General features: G+C 39.7%; 1 protein-coding gene across 2 annotated transcripts in view; it reads left to right on the plus strand.

The window, feature by feature from the left end:
* Positions 1-1,233: 1,233 nt before the first annotated feature.
* The window catches only part of LOC150080626 (glycerol kinase-like), a 420,206-nt gene continuing 402,737 nt past the window's right edge, over positions 1,234-18,702 (plus strand). The window contains exon 1 of one of the 2 annotated variants that reach the window (XM_090381601.1): positions 1,234-1,321. In XM_090381601.1, coding sequence (XP_090237727.1) covers positions 1,280-1,321 — 42 coding nt within the window. In that variant the 5' untranslated portion in view covers positions 1,234-1,279. Of the gene's footprint in view, positions 1,322-1,494; positions 1,715-18,702 lie in introns of those variants that run through there. The other variant, XM_090381600.1, reaches the window with a different exon arrangement.

Consider the following 18,702-nt stretch of genomic DNA (forward strand, 5'->3'; position numbering starts at 1 on the left):
CTTCTAAGAGGGGTAGGGTACATCCTGACAACTCGAAATCATATAGCAATGTGGGGTCGGAAATGCTTTCCTGAAGCGGTGTTGTACACAGAAGCACCATAAAGAAAAGAGACCGTAAGTGAGAAATCGTTTTAATAATACATGAAAAGAAGCAAAAGGTACATGGATTAAAGTAAGTGTTCGAAGTTTCTTCCACGGGCTACAATGCACGCCTCACATCTCCGACGCATGGACATCCGAACATTCTGGAATACTCCAGGCAGCGTGTCCAGACACAGAAACCGGAGGATTATGCACCTCGTTTTGCTTTCGCACAGTGGTACCTTGGAAAATGTGCTACAAATCCCCTTTTTCCTGCTGAAGTGTTGTTTTCCGATGAGGCATCCTTCACAAGGGAAGGAATTTTCAACACGCATAACGACCATATCTGGGCGGTCGAGAACCCGCATGCAATACGACGTCGTGCAGCACAGATTCGATTTTCGGTCAATGTATGGGCCGGTATTATGGGAGATCACCTCATCGGACCTTACCTGTTACTGTGTCGTCTAACCGGACCTATCTACTTGATCTTTCTGCAGCAAGTATTGCCACAACTTTTGAGAGATGAACAGATTTCTGCATCGACGCAACACACAATGTGGTTCCAACACGATGAAGCCCCTGCCCATTATAGCGGAGATGTTCGTAACTACCTGGATGTCACATTTGGTCAACAGTGGATCGGACGTGGTGGTACCGTGCGTTGGCCTGCTCGGTCACCCGACCTATCATGTCTTGATTTTTATTTCTGGGGTAATATGAAATCGCTAGTTTATGACACCCCTGTTGACAATGCTGAGGAGCTGGTTGCAAGAATCGCAGTAGCTGCCGAAGAAATTCGACTGGAGTATTCCAGAATGTTCGGATGTCCATGCGTCGGAGATGTGAGGCGTGCATTGTAGCCCGTGGAAGAAACTTCGAACACTTACTTTAATCCATGTACCTTTTGCTTCTTTTCATGTATTATTAAAACGATTTCTCACTTACGGTCTCTTTTCTTTATGGTGCTTCTGTGTACAACACCGCTTCAGGAAAGCATTTCCGACCCCACATTGCTATATGATTTCAAGTTGTCAGGATGTACCCTACCCCTCTTAGAAGTTCTGAAACGTTTAACTGAAACACCCTGTATACGTACTGTATAGAGAAAATTTATAAAAAAAATATTAATTTATGTGAAAATTTAATCTTCAAAGGTTCAGTTTTAGTACCAAAAATTTAACTTTTGTGCAACTGTATGCCTGTTTCGAGGTTTAAAATCTCGTTTTGCCAGGTGAAGGTAGCAGTTTTTTGGCTTTTGTAATGTTGAATTTTCTGGAGAAAAGGATAGTAGTTTTTATGATCAATAAATGATTTATTAGATTGTCTCTGTTTTATTAACCATTCGATTCCGGTGAAAAATCACCTTTTTGCGGTTAAGTACTTTTGCATTTTCTTTATCCTAACCTTTAAGATGTCGATGACGAAAGTAGTTTTGAAATGCCGATAAGTATTGACCATTGTCGTACATTGATAAGGCTTCAGGGTTTGATTAATTTATATACCGCGTGACTAAATGTACCTTGTTTTACGGGACCTAAAAATGGATGAAATTGTGGAGTGTAATAAATTTGGTAAATACGGCCCTTTAGTTGGAGCAATAGATCAGGGAACAAGTAGCACGCGGTTTCTGGTATGAACTTGATAATATATTCTGATATTTCTAAAAGTTTTCAGTGTGACGAAAAAAAAAAACTGCCGTATTATTAAAAATTATAGTTTTGACTGTAGAAGTTACATATAATATGTGTGTATTATCCCCAGGGGCTCACATCTGGTGAGTATGGGCTTGGCACACCTAGGGTCCTGAGCTGGATATTATCATTCTTCCCTTTGTTGGTGATTCCTTCCTACTTCTCTCTCTCAGGGTAATAGGAAAATTTTTTTTTGGCCGGTGCACATAAGCCTCAGGCTTCCTTGCACCATATGGCTAATAACAACAATAATAATAAAGCCTGCATTCCTGAGCAGGTATTGCTTTTGAGTATAGGTTTCATAACTATTGGATTTGAGCAATGTGCACGTGGATGAGTCGATTTTAATACAATTTAGAATTTCATTTGCACCTTTTCCATCTTTAAATGGCATTATATATATAATATTTGAATTATTATGATATTTTGTTATAAATCTTATAACAAAATAGTTAAATCTTCAATTAAATAGTCAATAGTCAACCAGTCAATAGTTAAATCTTATTGCAAGTAATTTAGGTCACCACTAAAGCAGTTAAACACCGTGACCAAAATGAATACATAGTTGCAGGGGTGTTCCTAGGGTATGTGGTGCCCTGGTGGAAATTGCAATTTGTTGCCCTGGTGCCAATTGAAATTTAGTGCCCCCCTTTTAAAATTTTCTTCATATGTGTAAGTTTAAGGTTTTCAGGCACCTCTTGAATGTTGGCACCCCTTTCACCCTCTCTACGGCCCGTCTCTGCATAGTTGTAATATATATATACACTGGTGTTCAAAGAAAGTGCATCACCTAGAAATTTCACATTTTTAACCCTTTTTTGCGATGGTATATTACATTAATGACTAGCATCACAAATAGAAATATAAACAAAAGCTATTTATTAATAGTTAAGGCAAAGCTAAGTAAATTTGACAGGTGCTCTCAAAATATTCCAAAATGAGCATTTGCAACCTTTATACAACAGTTTTGGTAAACACAACAATTATGGCTGAAATGTTATCAGAAGCCCTCAGTTTTATTCAGTTTATCATTTTAAATGGAAAACAAAATGAAAAGTTCACCAGGCGCAAACTAATATTTAGTTGAACCTCTCCTGGCCCTGATGACAGCAGCACACCATTGAGGCATTGACAGGATCAATTTCTTAAGATAATCAACTGATAGTTTGTGGTTCCAAACACAAATTATGACCTCCTGAAGTTCACAAAGGGTTTTTGGTTTCTTTCTGGCAACTGCAGATTCCACACGATGCCAACAGTTCTCTATAGGATTCAAGTCTGGGCTGTTTCCTGGCCAACTAAGAGTTGTAATGGACCTTTATTCCAACTGTTTTTTCACCTCTAACAAATGTAAACACATTACTGTCGAACCTCTAATGCAGAAATGAAGCTAAAGTAACTACAGAAGTGCCTACTTACACTTTTCGCCCGGTGACAAGGAGCAGAGTTGTCCTGAAAAATGCAGTTACTTGGCAGGTTGAAATGATCTCTAATGGTTGGCAGCAATTTGCCTTCCAATATAGCCAGGTATCCATTGGCAGTTACAAAACCTTTTATAAACTGCAGGTGACCTACTCTGCGATACGAAATGCGCCCCCATATCATTTGGCTGGTAGGGAATTTCACTGTAGATACCATACAGTCTGGATGGTATTCTTCACCACATCTATGGTGAATCGTTTGTCTCCCATCAGCGCCATGCAGGTTGAATTTCTTCTCATCCGGGAAAATAACTGACTTCCACTGCTCAGGGGTCCATTTGACATGCTCCTTACACCAAATTAATCTGGCATTTTTCATTTTTTGTGTGAGGAGCGGCTTCTTAGGACAATGGGCTACAAGTCCATTTTCGAAAAAAGCATCGCCTGATTGTTACTGCACTTGCTACCACTCCTGTCCATTCTTCCCATTCTCTTTTCAGCTCAGAAAAAGCTTTATGGTTTTTAATGCATAAGCACTTCAAAGCGCTGTCCTATTTTGGCATAAAGACTCGTTTGCATTCAGTTCCTTTTTTCCTGTCAGCAGAACCATCTTGAGTTTGGAAAGAAATCTACTCACTGTCGACTGATTACAAAACACTCATATAAGCAATATGATGGGAACAACATCTTTCCTCACGTAAATGAAGCAACAATAGCACTCTTTCTTTGTAGTTTTGACTGCAAGTAACTTGCCATTCCGACACAAACAAGGAATGACTGCAACTCTTGCAGAGCATGCTTATATAGCTGAATGTTGTTGTTATTTGGTTTTTAGGAGCATTAGCAACTAAGGCCATATTACACCGGGGATATGCGGTGGTCATTCCCTGACCTTTCTGCATCCTCTGTATTTAGTGGTCATGGGCTTGAACCCCGGTCTTATCAAGAAGCTTGTGCTACGCACTGCTGCTCCTGCCCACCTGGCTACAGAAGTGCCACAGCTGAAAGTAACAGCTGATGCAATATTATGTTATCACCTATGCGTGTCAATCTTATCTGATGCAATCTGTAAGAAATATTGCCATATACTTACGTTATTCGGACAACAATTACAGTTTTAAAGGATGCACTTTCTTTGAACACCAGTGTATATATATATAATAGGGTAAGTGTATTTCTGTGTTTGAATTTTCAGAGTACACACACAGGAAAAAAAAAAAAAAGTTCTCTACAGAAACAGGCACTATATATTGTTTTTCAGTTTTGGGTGGTTTTAAAAATTGCTGAAATTGAGTAGTATACAACAATATACTGTATAAACAGCAATATGCTATGTGTGTATCTTTTTTTATATATTAAATTTTTTTTTTTTTGCATTTGTTTTCCGCTTAATTTTACACAAAAAAATTAACACTGAATATTTAACTGTCAAAAACAAAACTTGTCGATGAATATAATAAATGTGCATTTTATACATGTGATGTATAAAATAATTTATTCTGATGCCACTTGTATACAACATTACATAAAATATATTTATATATAAAAAAAATTAAAAAATGGAAAGAAAACTAAATTAAAATTAATCCATGACACTTCCGAATAATTGAATGAAGGAGAAAAAAATAAATTCCATCAATGACACTTCTAAATCATACAAGTTACACTGATATGATGCACAAATATTTCACAGATTAAAAAAAAAAAAAGGAAAAGGCTACAAATTTACCATTGCAGAAATTACTGCAAATAAAAATTGGGTAATATTCAGAATGGCTGAATAAAAATTCAGATGATCCAAGTTATCACGTTTTTGACAGATGAGTAAATGGTTTCTTCATTAAATACCAACCTGAATTGGACATATATTGAAAATGAAGAGGGACATTATGATAAGGATACACCATGGAAACCAAATGGCAACATTTAATGATCTTCAAGGTTCTGCAGGGTCAATTTTCCAAGAATTGAATGTGAACCAGGTAACATGTTTGCAGAATGCGTTACCTAGTTCACATTCATATTTTTTTTTTTTAGCAGTGAAACTGTAATTGTTTTAAATTATACATGCATGTATCAAGCATGATGTGTAAATAGTGAATACCAGTTACTGTAATTTTCTTTCATTATTCTTTTTTTTGTTTACCTTTTATTCTGTTGGTAGACTTGCATTTAAAATCAGTTAATAAAAAAAAAATCAACTGTTTGTATGATCATCAGTCCAGTTGCTCTTGATAAAGTTCATTCTTTGCACATTATCCAGAGCAACTCAGAGCTTTGTGGTTTCAGTGCATTATAGCCTTAGTAGCAGTGGTAATTGATGCATGAAAGCAGTCTTATATAGTGTTAGCCAAAAAAAAAAAAAAAAAAAATCAGCCAATACTTTCTATTTCACCTGTTCATCCCATATACCAGTCTAGTTCTTCCTTGAATTTATTCAATCTACCCACTTCTGCAACACCAGAATAGGTGTTTGTTCCAATATTCAATCACCCTGGAAAGCAAATTTCTGCACTATTAGCATTAGCAGAGGCACATGATGCAAGAAAGCAAGCTTATATCAACAGCCAAAAAAAACCCCTTTCCCATTTCACTGATACATTCATTCCAACTGTTTGACTAGTTCTGCCTTGAATTTATTTAAGCTATCAACTTCCACAACAACAGATGGGAGTTTGTTCCAGCAATCAACTTCCTGTTGGCTAAAGGGAAACTTCCGCACATTCATTTTACAACTGTCTTTCCTCAGTTTGAATCTATGCCCCCTCAGGTTTGTGATCTGAGCAAGAGGTAGAATGTCATCAACATTAAGGCTGTTCAATCCATTCAAAGCCTTATACACCTCAATCAGATTGCCTCGCAGGTGTCTATTCTCCAGAAGCTGCACTTTGCAGAACTTAAGCCTTTCTTCATAAGAGCACCCCTTTGTTCCCTTCACCAGTCTTATTGCCTTTCTCTTTACTCGTTCTAACAAATCTACATCCTTCCTAAAATGAGGCTTCCAGACCTGTATGAAATACTCAAGGTGTGGCCCGACCATTGTCTTATACAAGGGGATAATCACCTCCTTATCACTGCTTGCAAAATTCCTGTATATCATTAACAAGATTCCATAACCTACTCTGGCAGCCTGTTTGCACAGATCAGAAAACTTCATATCTGACTGCACAATTACTCCAGGGTCTCTAATTCTCCACAACCCAGAGTGTAACACCACATAGTACATTTCACTGGAGTTACTGTTACCCATATGCAGTACTTTGCATTTGTCAATGTTAAACTTCAGTTGCCACTTCTCAGCCCATCTACTCAACTTTTCCAGATCCTGTTGCACCAGCATACTGTCATTAACAACCCCACCAACATTGGATCATCTGTACACTTTGACATTAATCTTGATGTACCTTCATCAATATCATTGATAAATATACAAAACAACAATGGGTCCAACACTGAACTCTTGGGGACTCCACTAATAACATTAGTCCACATAGAGGAGTACCCATTGACTACCACTCTCTGTCTTCTCCCACTGAACCACCCTTTTATCCATTGTAGCAACTTGCTCTTAATGCCATACTACTCCAATTTCTACAGTAGTTTTCCATGTGCAACAGTATCAAAAGCTTTCCTGAAATCCAAGTATATTATATCAGAATTATTTTTTTCATCCAGTTCCTTTGTAACCATATCATAGCATCCAATCAAATTGGTCAGACAAGACTTCCCCATTAAAAACCCATGCTGTGTTTGAATTATTTCTGCAGTCTTTTCTAAATGATCCTGCAATTCTTTAACCAGTGACTGCATTTTTTTCCTCCTTGGAACAGAAGTCAAACTAACGGGTCTGTAATTACTTGTCACCCTTTGATCCCCCTTTTTTGACAGTACATTTGCACATCTCCAGTCCGTGGGGACTTCCCCCGTGTCCAAGGATGCTCTCATAATTATGGTTAAGGGTTTACATCCTTTGCTGTCTCCTTTAATATAACTGGATAGATCCCATCCACCCCAAGTGCCTTTCTTTTGTTTAGCTTCGACAATTTCTCCTTCACTTTGCTCTCAGTTATTTCAAAATCATTTAACTCCCTGTTAGAGTTGATAAACATTTGGACCGCTCCTCTTTGAATAACTCTTCATGTGTGAATGTAGATCCAAAATACTCATTTAGTTCAGCAGCTATCTGAGATGATCATCTACAGTTAAACCATTGATATGAAGTGGACCAATCTGATTCGTCCCCTTCCTTTTAGAGTTTATATAAGTAAAGAAGTCTTTGCGGTTTTTCTTTGCATCCTTTGCCAAAGATTTTTCATAATTTGCCTTTGCTTGCCTAACTTCCTTTGTAACTTGGTTACAGATCAACTTGTATCTATCATAGGCTTCTGTGTCACGTGGTAATTAATATGTATCCATGCATTTTCTTCTCTGTCAAGAGTCTGATTAGTTCATCTGACATCCATTTGGGCCTGAACCTAGAGTAGTATTTCTTAGTTGGAACAAAAAGCCTAGTAGCTTCCAAGATTAGTTTCTTGAATGCTTCCCGTTTAGAATTTGCTGTTGGTAACATCCTCATTTGGTCCCCCTGTATACAACCTAAAAATCTCTGGGAAAACCCTTTCCTGGAAAAGCAAAAACTGTTTCCTTTACCCCTGATTGTAGTTACATCTTGAAGTAAATCCCACATCAGTACACTGTGATCATTGCTACATAGTGGTTCCTTTATATATAAATTCTTAATGCATGAATAATCATTGCTGATAATCAGATTAAGAGTATTGCTCCCTCTTGTTGCCTCTCTAACATGCTGCTGTAGAAAACAAACATCCAATAAATCCACAAAAGCCTTGCTAGTGTGCGAGTGACCAACCCACAAATTCCAGTCAATATCTGGGAAATTAAAATCCCTCATTATAAGACTCTCTGATTTACTGGCCCAGTCTATTTCCCTGTACAGTTTCTTATTATACTCATCAGAGTCATTAGGCCTATAACAAACTCCTACCCTCATTTTTGCTTTCCCAGTGCTTGTGTCACACCAAACAGATTCAACATTGCATTTTCCACCAACATCATTTGGATGCACTTCCTTAGATTTTGTGTTTCTTAATTAACAGCATAACCCCTTCCTAACCTTTCTGTACACATTGTACTCTCCAAATTCCAACTCTGCATTCCTTATATCTGAGTGGCACCAAGTCTCTGATATCCCAACAATATCCACCTTGGATGTCTTAACCAGCACATCAAATTTGTTTACTATACTCCTAACATTGGTGTGTACATGCAAATATACATGCACCTGTTCTTACTCTTAGTTACTCTAACACAGCCCATGTTTCATAACCCCAAGCAAATCCTGAAATCCTCAGCAACTAGCTTCCTGGGCTGCTGCTGTTTCCAGTAGAAGCAGTGCAAGAATCAGTTGCACCTTTGCATTCGGCTACTTTTTATCTATTAGGCTGTGAATCCCCCAAGTTAGCAGTTTTCTGACACTCCTAACATTGGCTCGATAGCATCAGCAAATATTTTTGAATCCTTTCTATTTAAGTGTATCCCATCCCTGTAGAAGCAATCTCTCCTGTTAACAAGCACAGACCACGTTGAGAAAAATTCTACCCCATGAGCCCTGCACAATCTCTCCAGGACTGAATTGATTGACAAGGCTCTCATCATATATGCCCTTCCATTCTGTCTGGACAGGATTGCAGACAGGGATATGACTTTTTTTTCAGCATTGACTTGTACTTGCTTAGCAGATCTCTTACACTTAATGTCATTAAGTGTAAGAACTATCGTGTACAACGATATTACTTTTTTGTGCCCTGAAAAGATGATATCTGTTCTACAATGTTATCAACTTTTGCCCCTGGTAGACATACCCATATCAGCGTGCAACCCTCCCAGATACGTGCCGAGGGTGAGGCGAATGACTCACCTGGAAGGAGTGCAAAAGAAAGATTAAATAACTTTTGAAATGAATGTCGCATAAATATAGGGGAATAGTTCAGTGGTAGAGTATTCAACTGCAGATCGAGAGGTCCCGGGTTCCTTCCCAGGTGTCCCCTTTCGGGATTTTTTTGGTCCTTGAGGTTGTCGCATACATTCTCTCAGATATGCCAGGCAAGTTGCGCTTTCTACCTGGGAGTCTAAAACGCTGATGGAACTAATATTCGGGTGATACTCAAGTTAAGTGGACCCAATTTCGACGAAGTCCGGATGGTCTATTACAACCAGATCCTCTGCTTGCACCTTCACGATTGTGGGACTGTTAGTAATCCTGCGTATAACCCCCATGCGCAAGGGCGCCTCCGTAACCAGGTGGGAAGGAGCAGCAGTGAGTAGCACACGCTTCTTGATTAGACCGGGGTTCGAGCCCGTCACCACCAAATACGGAGGATGCGGAAAGGTCAGGAATGACCACCGCATGTTCACTGAGCAATGTGGCCTTAGTTGCTAATGCTCCTAAAAACCAAATAACAACAACAACAACAACCATGCGCAAGCACACTGTGGGTGCTTGCGCATGGGGGTTATACGCAGGTTATACCCCTGCTTACGTTATTTCACCCACATGTGAAATAACGTAAGCAGGGGTCAAGATGTGGCGCCCACATAACGTAGAGGAATGCTGCCCCTCTGTTATCAGGTAGAACTAGGTTATAGATGATTCCAACTGGTGCAATACCACCACTTTGCTTATAGGAGGCTTGAAGTGGTGGAACCCATGTTTCATCTCCAGAGCTAAGTTCTGGTCAGCCCTTCCCCATCTCTTTCATCATGCAGTGTGACTGATGTCTTTTGAGGTTATGATGAAAACTATGGCAAGATCCAAGCTTCCTTAGATTTTGAGGGTACAGCTCTAAAATGGTGTTTTCAGGCTGGCTGCTAGTTAGTACACCGGACCAAACCTATTGGTAACTCTCTAGGAGGCTTCTGGATTAGTTAGTGTATAATCTTGCTACCTCTACTCTGCCAGATAGTCACTGGAGGGAGGGAGTAGAGGAATGTACATGGGGGGGGGCATTGTCGAGACCCCATTACGTCAAGGATCTGGGTATATTTTTATCATGTGTGTATGCTATATCGAAAAATTCCATTACTTCATACAGCATGTTCCCCCTCGCCAATTTTTCTTACTATTGAATACACTATGAACTGTCAAAATAATAGAGCAAGTTTATCTGCGAAAAGATCTAAACCTCCCAAACACTTCCTAGTTCATTTTCACAAATATACATGGTCCCAGTTTAATCTCACCGATGTCCATTTCTGTGCATAGTCTGCCAAATGCCCATGTACATTTTCTGACAGCATCTCATTTATTGGTTGATTCAACCACTGCTCATCTCAGGTGCCCAAGTTATTCGCTGTATGATTCCTTTCGCCTCAAAGGCGATGTTTGTGCATATATCCATTCTGATATCCCCTGTCAGAGACTTGGTAATTTGGAATCTCTCCTTTTTGATCTTCTCTGGCTTAAAATCTCTCTACCTCATTCTGTCAAAACATCTGTTGTTTATACTTTTCTAACTACTTCACTAATCACTTGGAGCTCTCTGACTTCCTCTCTTTGCAACTAGACTTTCTCCAGTCCAACTTTCCTAACAGTGAGGCAATTTTCCTTGGTGATTTTAATATTCACAACCGCAGCTTTCCTCCGTTTTCTAGTCACACAGACCCAGCTTGTTCGAGAAGCTGAGGCTTTTGCAATTAATAATAACCTCGCACAGATTGTTCATTTACCTACTAGAATACTGGACAATCCTAACCATACCTAACCATGTCAAACTAATAGAGCAAGCTTATCTGCGAAAAGGTCTAAACCTCCCAAGCACTTCCAAATTCATTTCACAAATATACGTGGTCTCAATTATAATTTCAATGATGTCCATTTCCACTTGCAGTCTTCCAAACCCCATGTACTTTTCCTGACAGAATCTCAGTTATCGGTTGATTCAACCACTGCTCATCTCAGAAGCCCAAATTATTCGCTGTATGATTCTTTTCGCCTCAAAGGTGGTACTTGTGCATATGTCCGTTCTGATATTCCCTGTCAGAGACTTGGCACTTTGGAATCTCTTCTTTTTGATCTTCTCTGGCTTAAAATCTCTCTACCTCATTGTGTTAAATTCATCTGTTGGCTCTACCGTTCTCCCAACTCCACTAATTACTTGGAGCTCTTTGACTTCCTCTCTTTGCAAATTTACTTTCTCCAGTCCAACTTTCCTAACAGTGTGGTAATTTTCCTTGGTGATTTTAATGTTAACAACTCCAGCTGGCTTCCGTTTTCTAGTCACACCGACCCAGCTGGTCGAGATGCTGAGGCTTTTGCAATTACTAATGATCTTGCACAGATTGTTCATTTACCTACAAGAATCCTAATCATACAGCCAATACGCTTGATCTTTTTCTCACAAACAACCCTTCTAAGTACACGGTTGAAGTGAGAGGTCCTTTAGGCACTTCGGATTGTCTCTTCTTCAACGGAACCTTTATCTCATGACTATTCCAAACCTCATGTTGTTTGGCATTACAAGAATGCAAAATGGGATGACCTGCGAGACTTCTTTTCTTCTTTTCCTTGGTCGGATTACTGTTTCAAAAGTTCTGATGTCACCATTTGCTCAGCTCGTGTCAGTGAAATTATTCTTGCAGGAATGGAATCCTTTATCCCACACTCCACTTTAAAATCTCGTCCTTTATCTAAGCCTTGGTTTTCCAATAAATGTGCTAAGGCTGTTCAAGAGAAGAATGTTGCATGTCGTAATTGGCTTGTTTCTAATTCTTCAGTTTCATTTTCTGCCTACACCAAAGCTCCCAACAATTGTAAAGCAGTTATTAACCAGTCCAAACTAGAGTTTGAACAGGCTAAGAGTAGAAAACTTGCATCTTGCCCTAATGGTAGCCGAGCATTCTGGTCTCTTGCCAAAGCTATTGGCTGCAAATTTTGCCCACCTCTGTCCAAACCAGATGGTTCTGTTGTCACTTCAGCCAAGGATAAAGCTGACCTGCTAGCATCCCATTTTTATTCCAGCTCATGTATTAATGATCTTGGTAAAACACCTCCCACCATTCCCAACACGCTCCATTCAATGCCTCCTGTGGTCTTCCGTCAAAAGGATATCAGAAGGATTTTGATGAATCTTGATGCTAAGAAAGCTCCAGGTCCTGATGGTATTTCTCCACTTGTTCTCGAAACCTGTGCTCCTGAATTTACTCCTATTCTTTGCCGCCTTCTTCACTTTTCTTCTTATTCTTCACTTTCTTATTCCAAAGGTGTTTTTCCTACAGCTTGGAAATTTGCTCATATCCAGCCAGTTCCTAAAAAGGGTGACAAATCCCTCCCATCCAATTATCGTCCCATTGCAATTACTTCTACTCTTTCTAAAGTAATGGAGAAATCAATTAACCGCCAACTCTTAAACTACCTAGAAACCTTCCGTCTGATCAACGATCGCCAGTATGGATTTCATCAGTGTTGATCCACTTGTGATATTCTGGCTTATGTTACCCATTTATGGACTAATTCAATGGAAAGGTTCGGTGAAACACAAGTAGTTGCTCTTGACATCTCAAAGGCTTTCGATTGTGTTTGGCATAAAGGTGTTCTAAACAAGCTTCCATCTTATGGTTTGCCAACTGTTTTTAGTAATTTGTTATCCAGTTTTCTCTCTGAACGCTCACTGAGGGTGATGGTAGATGGCTCTCTGTCTTCTAACTTCTCCGCTAATGCCGGTGTCCCCCAAGGTTCAGTTCTTTCCCCCACTCTTTTCCTCTTGTATATTAATGACCTTCTTCTATTGACTTGAAATCCCATTCATAGTTTTGCCGATGATAGCGCATTGCATTCCACTTTCCATTTTGAGGAAACTTGTCCTGCTCAATCAACTTCAACTTCTCGAAAATCTGCTACCAATTCCTTAAATGCCGATCTTCAGGTAATTCTGCAGTGGGGCAAAGACAACTTAGTTGATTTCAACCCTTCGAAAACTCAGTCTTGTCTTATTTCTCGCAAAAAGGATTCTTCTGCTCCTATGCTTATCTTTAGTGACACTCCAATTTCTAGGCAAAATGATATATCTCTTTTGGGGATTACCCAGACTTCTAATCTCTCTTGGCACAAACAAATTACAAATATTGCTTCTTCTGCATCTAAAAAACTTGGTTTTCTCTTTCGCTCTCAGCGTTACTTTTCTTCCAAACAGCTGCTCACTCTGTATAAATCGCAAATCTCCTCTGCCAAGGAATATTGTTCCCACATCTGGGTGGTGCCCCCAAAACCTCTCTCAGGCTTCTTGATTCCATTCAGAAGAGGGCAGTTAGATTAATTAATGACTCATCTCTAACAGAGTCTGCACTCGCTGTCTCATAGACGTAGTGTTTCTGCTGCATGCCTCTTCTACAGATACTTCCACGGGCACTGTTCTTCTGAATTAGCTTCTATAATTCCTGCTCTCTCTTTCAAAACAGTCCGAACACTTGCCACCACCAGCCAACATGCATTTAGTGTTCAACTTCAAACTCACAGAACCAACTTTTCATCTTCCTTGTTTATTCATTTAACTGCCGTTTTCTGGAACAACCTTCCTTCATACGTATTTCCTGAAAATTACAGTCTACAGAAGTTTATGTCCAATGTCAACAAATATCTTCTTTCGTCTTCTCAACCTCCAACCGAAGCACGGTACTAAGTACTATAGGTTCTAACACCTCTCGTGTTTGGCGTTTACATAAAAAAAAAAAAAAAAAATACAGCCAACATGCTTGATCTTTTTCTCTCAAACAACCCTTCTAAGTATACCGTCGAAGTGAGTGTTCCTTAAGGCACTCAGATCACAACTTGGCGATTGTCTCTTCAACAATGGAGGCTTTATCTCATGGCTGTTCCCAACCTTGTGTTGTTTGGCATTACAATAATGCAAAATGGGATGCCCTGTGAGATTTATTTTCTTCTTTTCCTTGGTCGGGTTACTATATCAAAACTTCTGATGTCAATGTTTGCTCAAATCGTGTCAGTGAAATTATTCTTGTAGGAATGGAAACCTTTATTAAACATGCCACTTTAAAATCTTGTCCTTTATGTAAACCTTGGTTTTCCAATAAATGTGCTAAGGCTGTTCAAGAGAAGAATGTTGCATATTTTAATTGGCTTGTTTCCAATTCTTCAGTTTCATTTTTTGCCTACACCAAAGCTTGAACAATTGTAAAGCAGTTATTAATCTGTCCAAACTAGATTTTGAACAGGCTAAGAATAGAAAACTTGCTTCTTGCCGTAATGGTAGCCGAGCATCCTGGGCTCTTGCCAAAGCTTTTGGCCACAACTTTTGCCCATCTCTGCTCCCACCTCTGTCAAAACCAGATGGTTCTGTTGTCACTTCAGTCAAGGATAAAGCTGACCTGCTAGCATCCAATTTTTCTTCTAACTCATGTATTAATGATCTTGGTAAGACACCTCCCACTATTTCTAGCATGCTCCATTCAATGCCTCCTATAATCTTTCGTTAAGAAGATGTCAGAAAGATTTTTACGAATGTTGATATTAAGAAAGCTCCAGGTCCCGATGGTATTTCTCCACTTGTTCTCAAAACCTGTACTCCTGAACGTACTCCTTTTTTTTGCCACCTTTTTTCAATTTCTTATTCCAAACGTGTTTTTCCTTCTGCTTGGAAATTTGCTTGCATCCAGCCAGTTCCTAAAAAGGGTGAAAAATCCCTCCCATCCAATTATCATCCCATTGCAGTTACTTCTACTCTTTCTAAAGTAATGGAGAAATCAATTAACCGCCAACTCTTAAACTACCTAGAAACCTTCCATCTGATCAAGCACCAGTATGGATTTTGGTGGTGTCGATCCACTGGTAATCTTCTGGATTATGTTATCCATTTATGGACAAATTTATTGAAATGTTCAGTGAAACACAAGCAGTTGTTCTTGACATCTCAAAGGCTGTCGATCGTGTTTGGCATAAAGTTCTTGTAAACAAGCTTCCATCTTGTTTTTTGGAAGCTTGTAAACAAGCTTCCAACTGTTTTTTGCAATTGGTTATCCAGCTTTTTCTCTGACCACTTACTGAGGGTGATGATAGATGACTCTCTGTCTTCTAACTTCACCAGTAATGCTGATGTCCCCCCAAGATTCAGTTCTTTTCCCCCTCTATTTTCCTCTTGTATATTAATGACCTTTTTTCATTCACAGGAAATCCTATCCATAGTTTTGCTGATGATAGCACATTGCCACTTTCCAGTTTGAGAAACCTTACCCTGCTCAATCAGTTTCAACTTCTTGAAAATCTGCTACCAGTTCCTTAAATGCCAAACTCCAGGTAATTCTCCAGTGGCGCGAAGACAACTTAGTTGATTTCAATCCTAAAACTCAGTCCCATCTTATATCTTGCAAAAAGGATTCTTCTGCTCCTATGCTTATCTTTGGTGACACTCCGATTTCTAGGCAAGATGATATATCTCTTTTGGAGAATCCCCTGACTTCTAATCTCTCTTGTCACAAGCACATTACAAATACTGCTTCCTCCACATCTAAAAAACTATCGGTTTTGTCTATCGCATCGCTCTTGCCATTACTTTTCCTCAAAACTTAATAGGTGCACACATTATAGCCTAAGTTGCTGTTGTGCCAATAGCTCTCAAACAAAAACATCTTCCAAACAGCTGTTCAATCTGTACAAATTGCAAATCCACTCTACCATGGAATATTGTTCCCACAACTGGGGCAGTTCCCCCAAAACCTCTCAGGCTTCTAGATTCCATTCAGAAGAGGGCAGTTAGGTTAATTAATGACTCATTTCTAAAGAGTCTCTCTACTTTGTCTCATAGATGTACTATTTCTGCTGAATGCCTAAGGGGGCATAAATTCAAATTGTGGAAAAACAGTTGTAGAACAGATGTGCAGAAATTTGCCTTTAGCCAGTGGGTGGTTAATTGCTGGAACAAACTTTTATCTGTTGTTGTGGAAGTTGATAGCTTAAATAAATTCAAGGAGGAACTGGACAAACCTTTAGAGGGAATGATTGTGTGAATTTTTTTTGTTTTTTTGTCTGTTGCTATATAAGCTCATACGCTTGCTTTCTTGCATCACATCCCTGTATTACTATTACTAATTTCATTGGATACTACAATGCGGTCACAAAGCAACTGGATTGAAAAAATAATTTTGATATCATATATTTGGATTTCAGGAAAGATTTTGATACTGTTGCACATGGGAAAACTACTGTACAATTTGAAGCAGTATGACATTAAAGGAAAGTCGCTGGATGTATAAAGGCATGGTTGAATGGGAGGAGACAGAGAGTGGTAATCAACTTACACTGCTCTTCGTGGACTAATGTTATTAGTGGTGTTCACCAGGGGTCTGTGTTGGGCCCATTGTTGTTTTCTGTATTTATCAATGATATTGATGTCCAAGTTTGCAGACAATACGAAGGTTGGCATTAATGACAGTACACTACTGCAACAGGATCCAGAAAAGTTGAGCAGATGGACTGAGAGGTGGCAACTGAAATTTAACATTGACAAATGTAAAGTACTGCATATAAAGTAAAAAGTAAAGTGCAGCCATTATCAACCCACTACAGGGTGGAAGCCTCCTCAACAATTCATGCTGAGGGAAATGGACCATAATCTGCCACGCTGGTCCAGTGCGGGTTGGCAGATCGACCGTATTCAGCAGTCAGGGGCTTGAACCCCGGTCTACTCAAAGAGCGTGTGCTACTGCACTCCCGCTCCTGCCCACTCGGCTACTAAGTACTGCATATGGGTAGCAATAACTCCAGAGTAACATATCAACTGTTAGGTACTACACTCAGAGTGGTAGAGAATGAAAAAGACCTGGGGGTAATTGTGCAGTCAGATTTGAAGTTTTCTAAGCAATGCAGATAGTCTGCAAGAATAGCTCATGGTGTATTGTCAATGATATACAGGAATTAGCATTAGCATTAGTAGAGGAAAGCAAGCTTATGCAGCATCAGCCAAAAAAAAAAAAAATAAAGTAAAATAAATAAATAAAAAATAACCACTTCCACTTCACCCCTCTGTTCGTTCGAAATACCTGTCCAGCTGAGAATTTTTCTACTAGGGATAAGGAGGTGATTATTTCCATGTATAAGGCAATTTGTACTGTATACAAATACTGTATACAGGTCTGGTGGCCTCATTTTAGGAAGGATGTTGAGCTGCTCGAACAAGTACAGAGAAGGGCAACGAGATTGGTGAATGGAACAAAAGGTTGCTCTTACAAAGGAAGACTTAAGTTCTGCAAATTGCAGTGTCCCGAGACTAGGTACCTGTGAGGTGATCTGATAGAGGTGTATAAGGCCTTGAATGGTTTGACTAAGCTCAATGCTGATGAGATTCTTCCACTTGCCCAGATTAGTCGCCTGAATGGACAGAAATTCAGATTGAGGGAAAGCAGTTTTATTATTATTATTGCTCTTATATTATTTCTCCCTTATTGGGGGTTCCACGTAGTGACAGGTATTGCTACCAAGTACACAGGGTGGTTCTTGTTATGTCTGGTGTTACTGTTGAACAAGGAACTCTCTGACAATCCTACAAGTTTTCAGGATTGTGACTTTCTGGAGTTCCTTGTAGGTGTTCGCTGGGAGACCCATTGCTGCTAAGCTGTTATGTAGGGTCTTTGGCACCATACCTGTGGTTGACATGATTATCGGGATGGTTGTTACTTGTTGCATGTGCCAAATCTCTTTGATCTCCTGTCTTAGGTTTATGTACTCCCTGATTTTTTTCTCCATGACATTTCTGCAGGTTGCCAGTGTTGGGTACTGCTATGCCAATCAGATAGGTAGCCTTTTCCCTCTTGTCCACAAGGGTTATGTCCGGTCTGCTTGCTGGATTGTCCTATCCGTTATTATGGTGCGGTCCCAGTACAGCTTGTGGGTTGGGGTCTCTAGTACTGCCTGGGGTTCGTACTTGTAGTACGGTACACTTTCTTCGATCAACTGGTATTTACTTGCTAGCTTCTGATGTATTATCCTGGCTACCTGGTCGTGTCTATGAGTGTACTCAGTCTGGGTGATCACCTTGCATTACGCGGTGATGTGTTGGATAGTTTCCGAGTCCAGGTGGCATTGTCGATATGTGTCATCTCACTCTCCGGTCTCCTTGGCGAAGTATTTTCTATAGTTCCTGGTGTTGATTACCTGGTCTTGGATGGTGAGCATGAATCCTTCAGTCTCTGGGAAGAGCGTCCTGCTCGCGAGCCATGCATTGGAAGCAATTTTATCTATGTGATTTTGATGGAGATCATTGTAGTGTCTGCCCTGGAGTGTCTTCTCCATGGCAGACACTTATTATTATGATTATTATTAGCCATATGGTGCACATAAGCCTCAGGCTTCCATATGGAAGTCTGAGGCTTATGCTGCACCAGCCAAAAAAAAAAAAAAAAAATTCCTGAGTTACCCTGAGAGAGAGAGAGAGAGAGAGAGAGAGAGAGAGAGAGAGAGAGAGAGAGCCAGAAGTAGAAAG

The sequence above is a fragment of the Mastigoproctus giganteus genome, chromosome 9, assembly GCF_048544385.1.
Source record: "Mastigoproctus giganteus isolate SK-2022 chromosome 9, ASM4854438v1, whole genome shotgun sequence".
Classification (NCBI taxonomy): Eukaryota; Metazoa; Arthropoda; class Arachnida; order Uropygi; family Thelyphonidae; genus Mastigoproctus; species Mastigoproctus giganteus.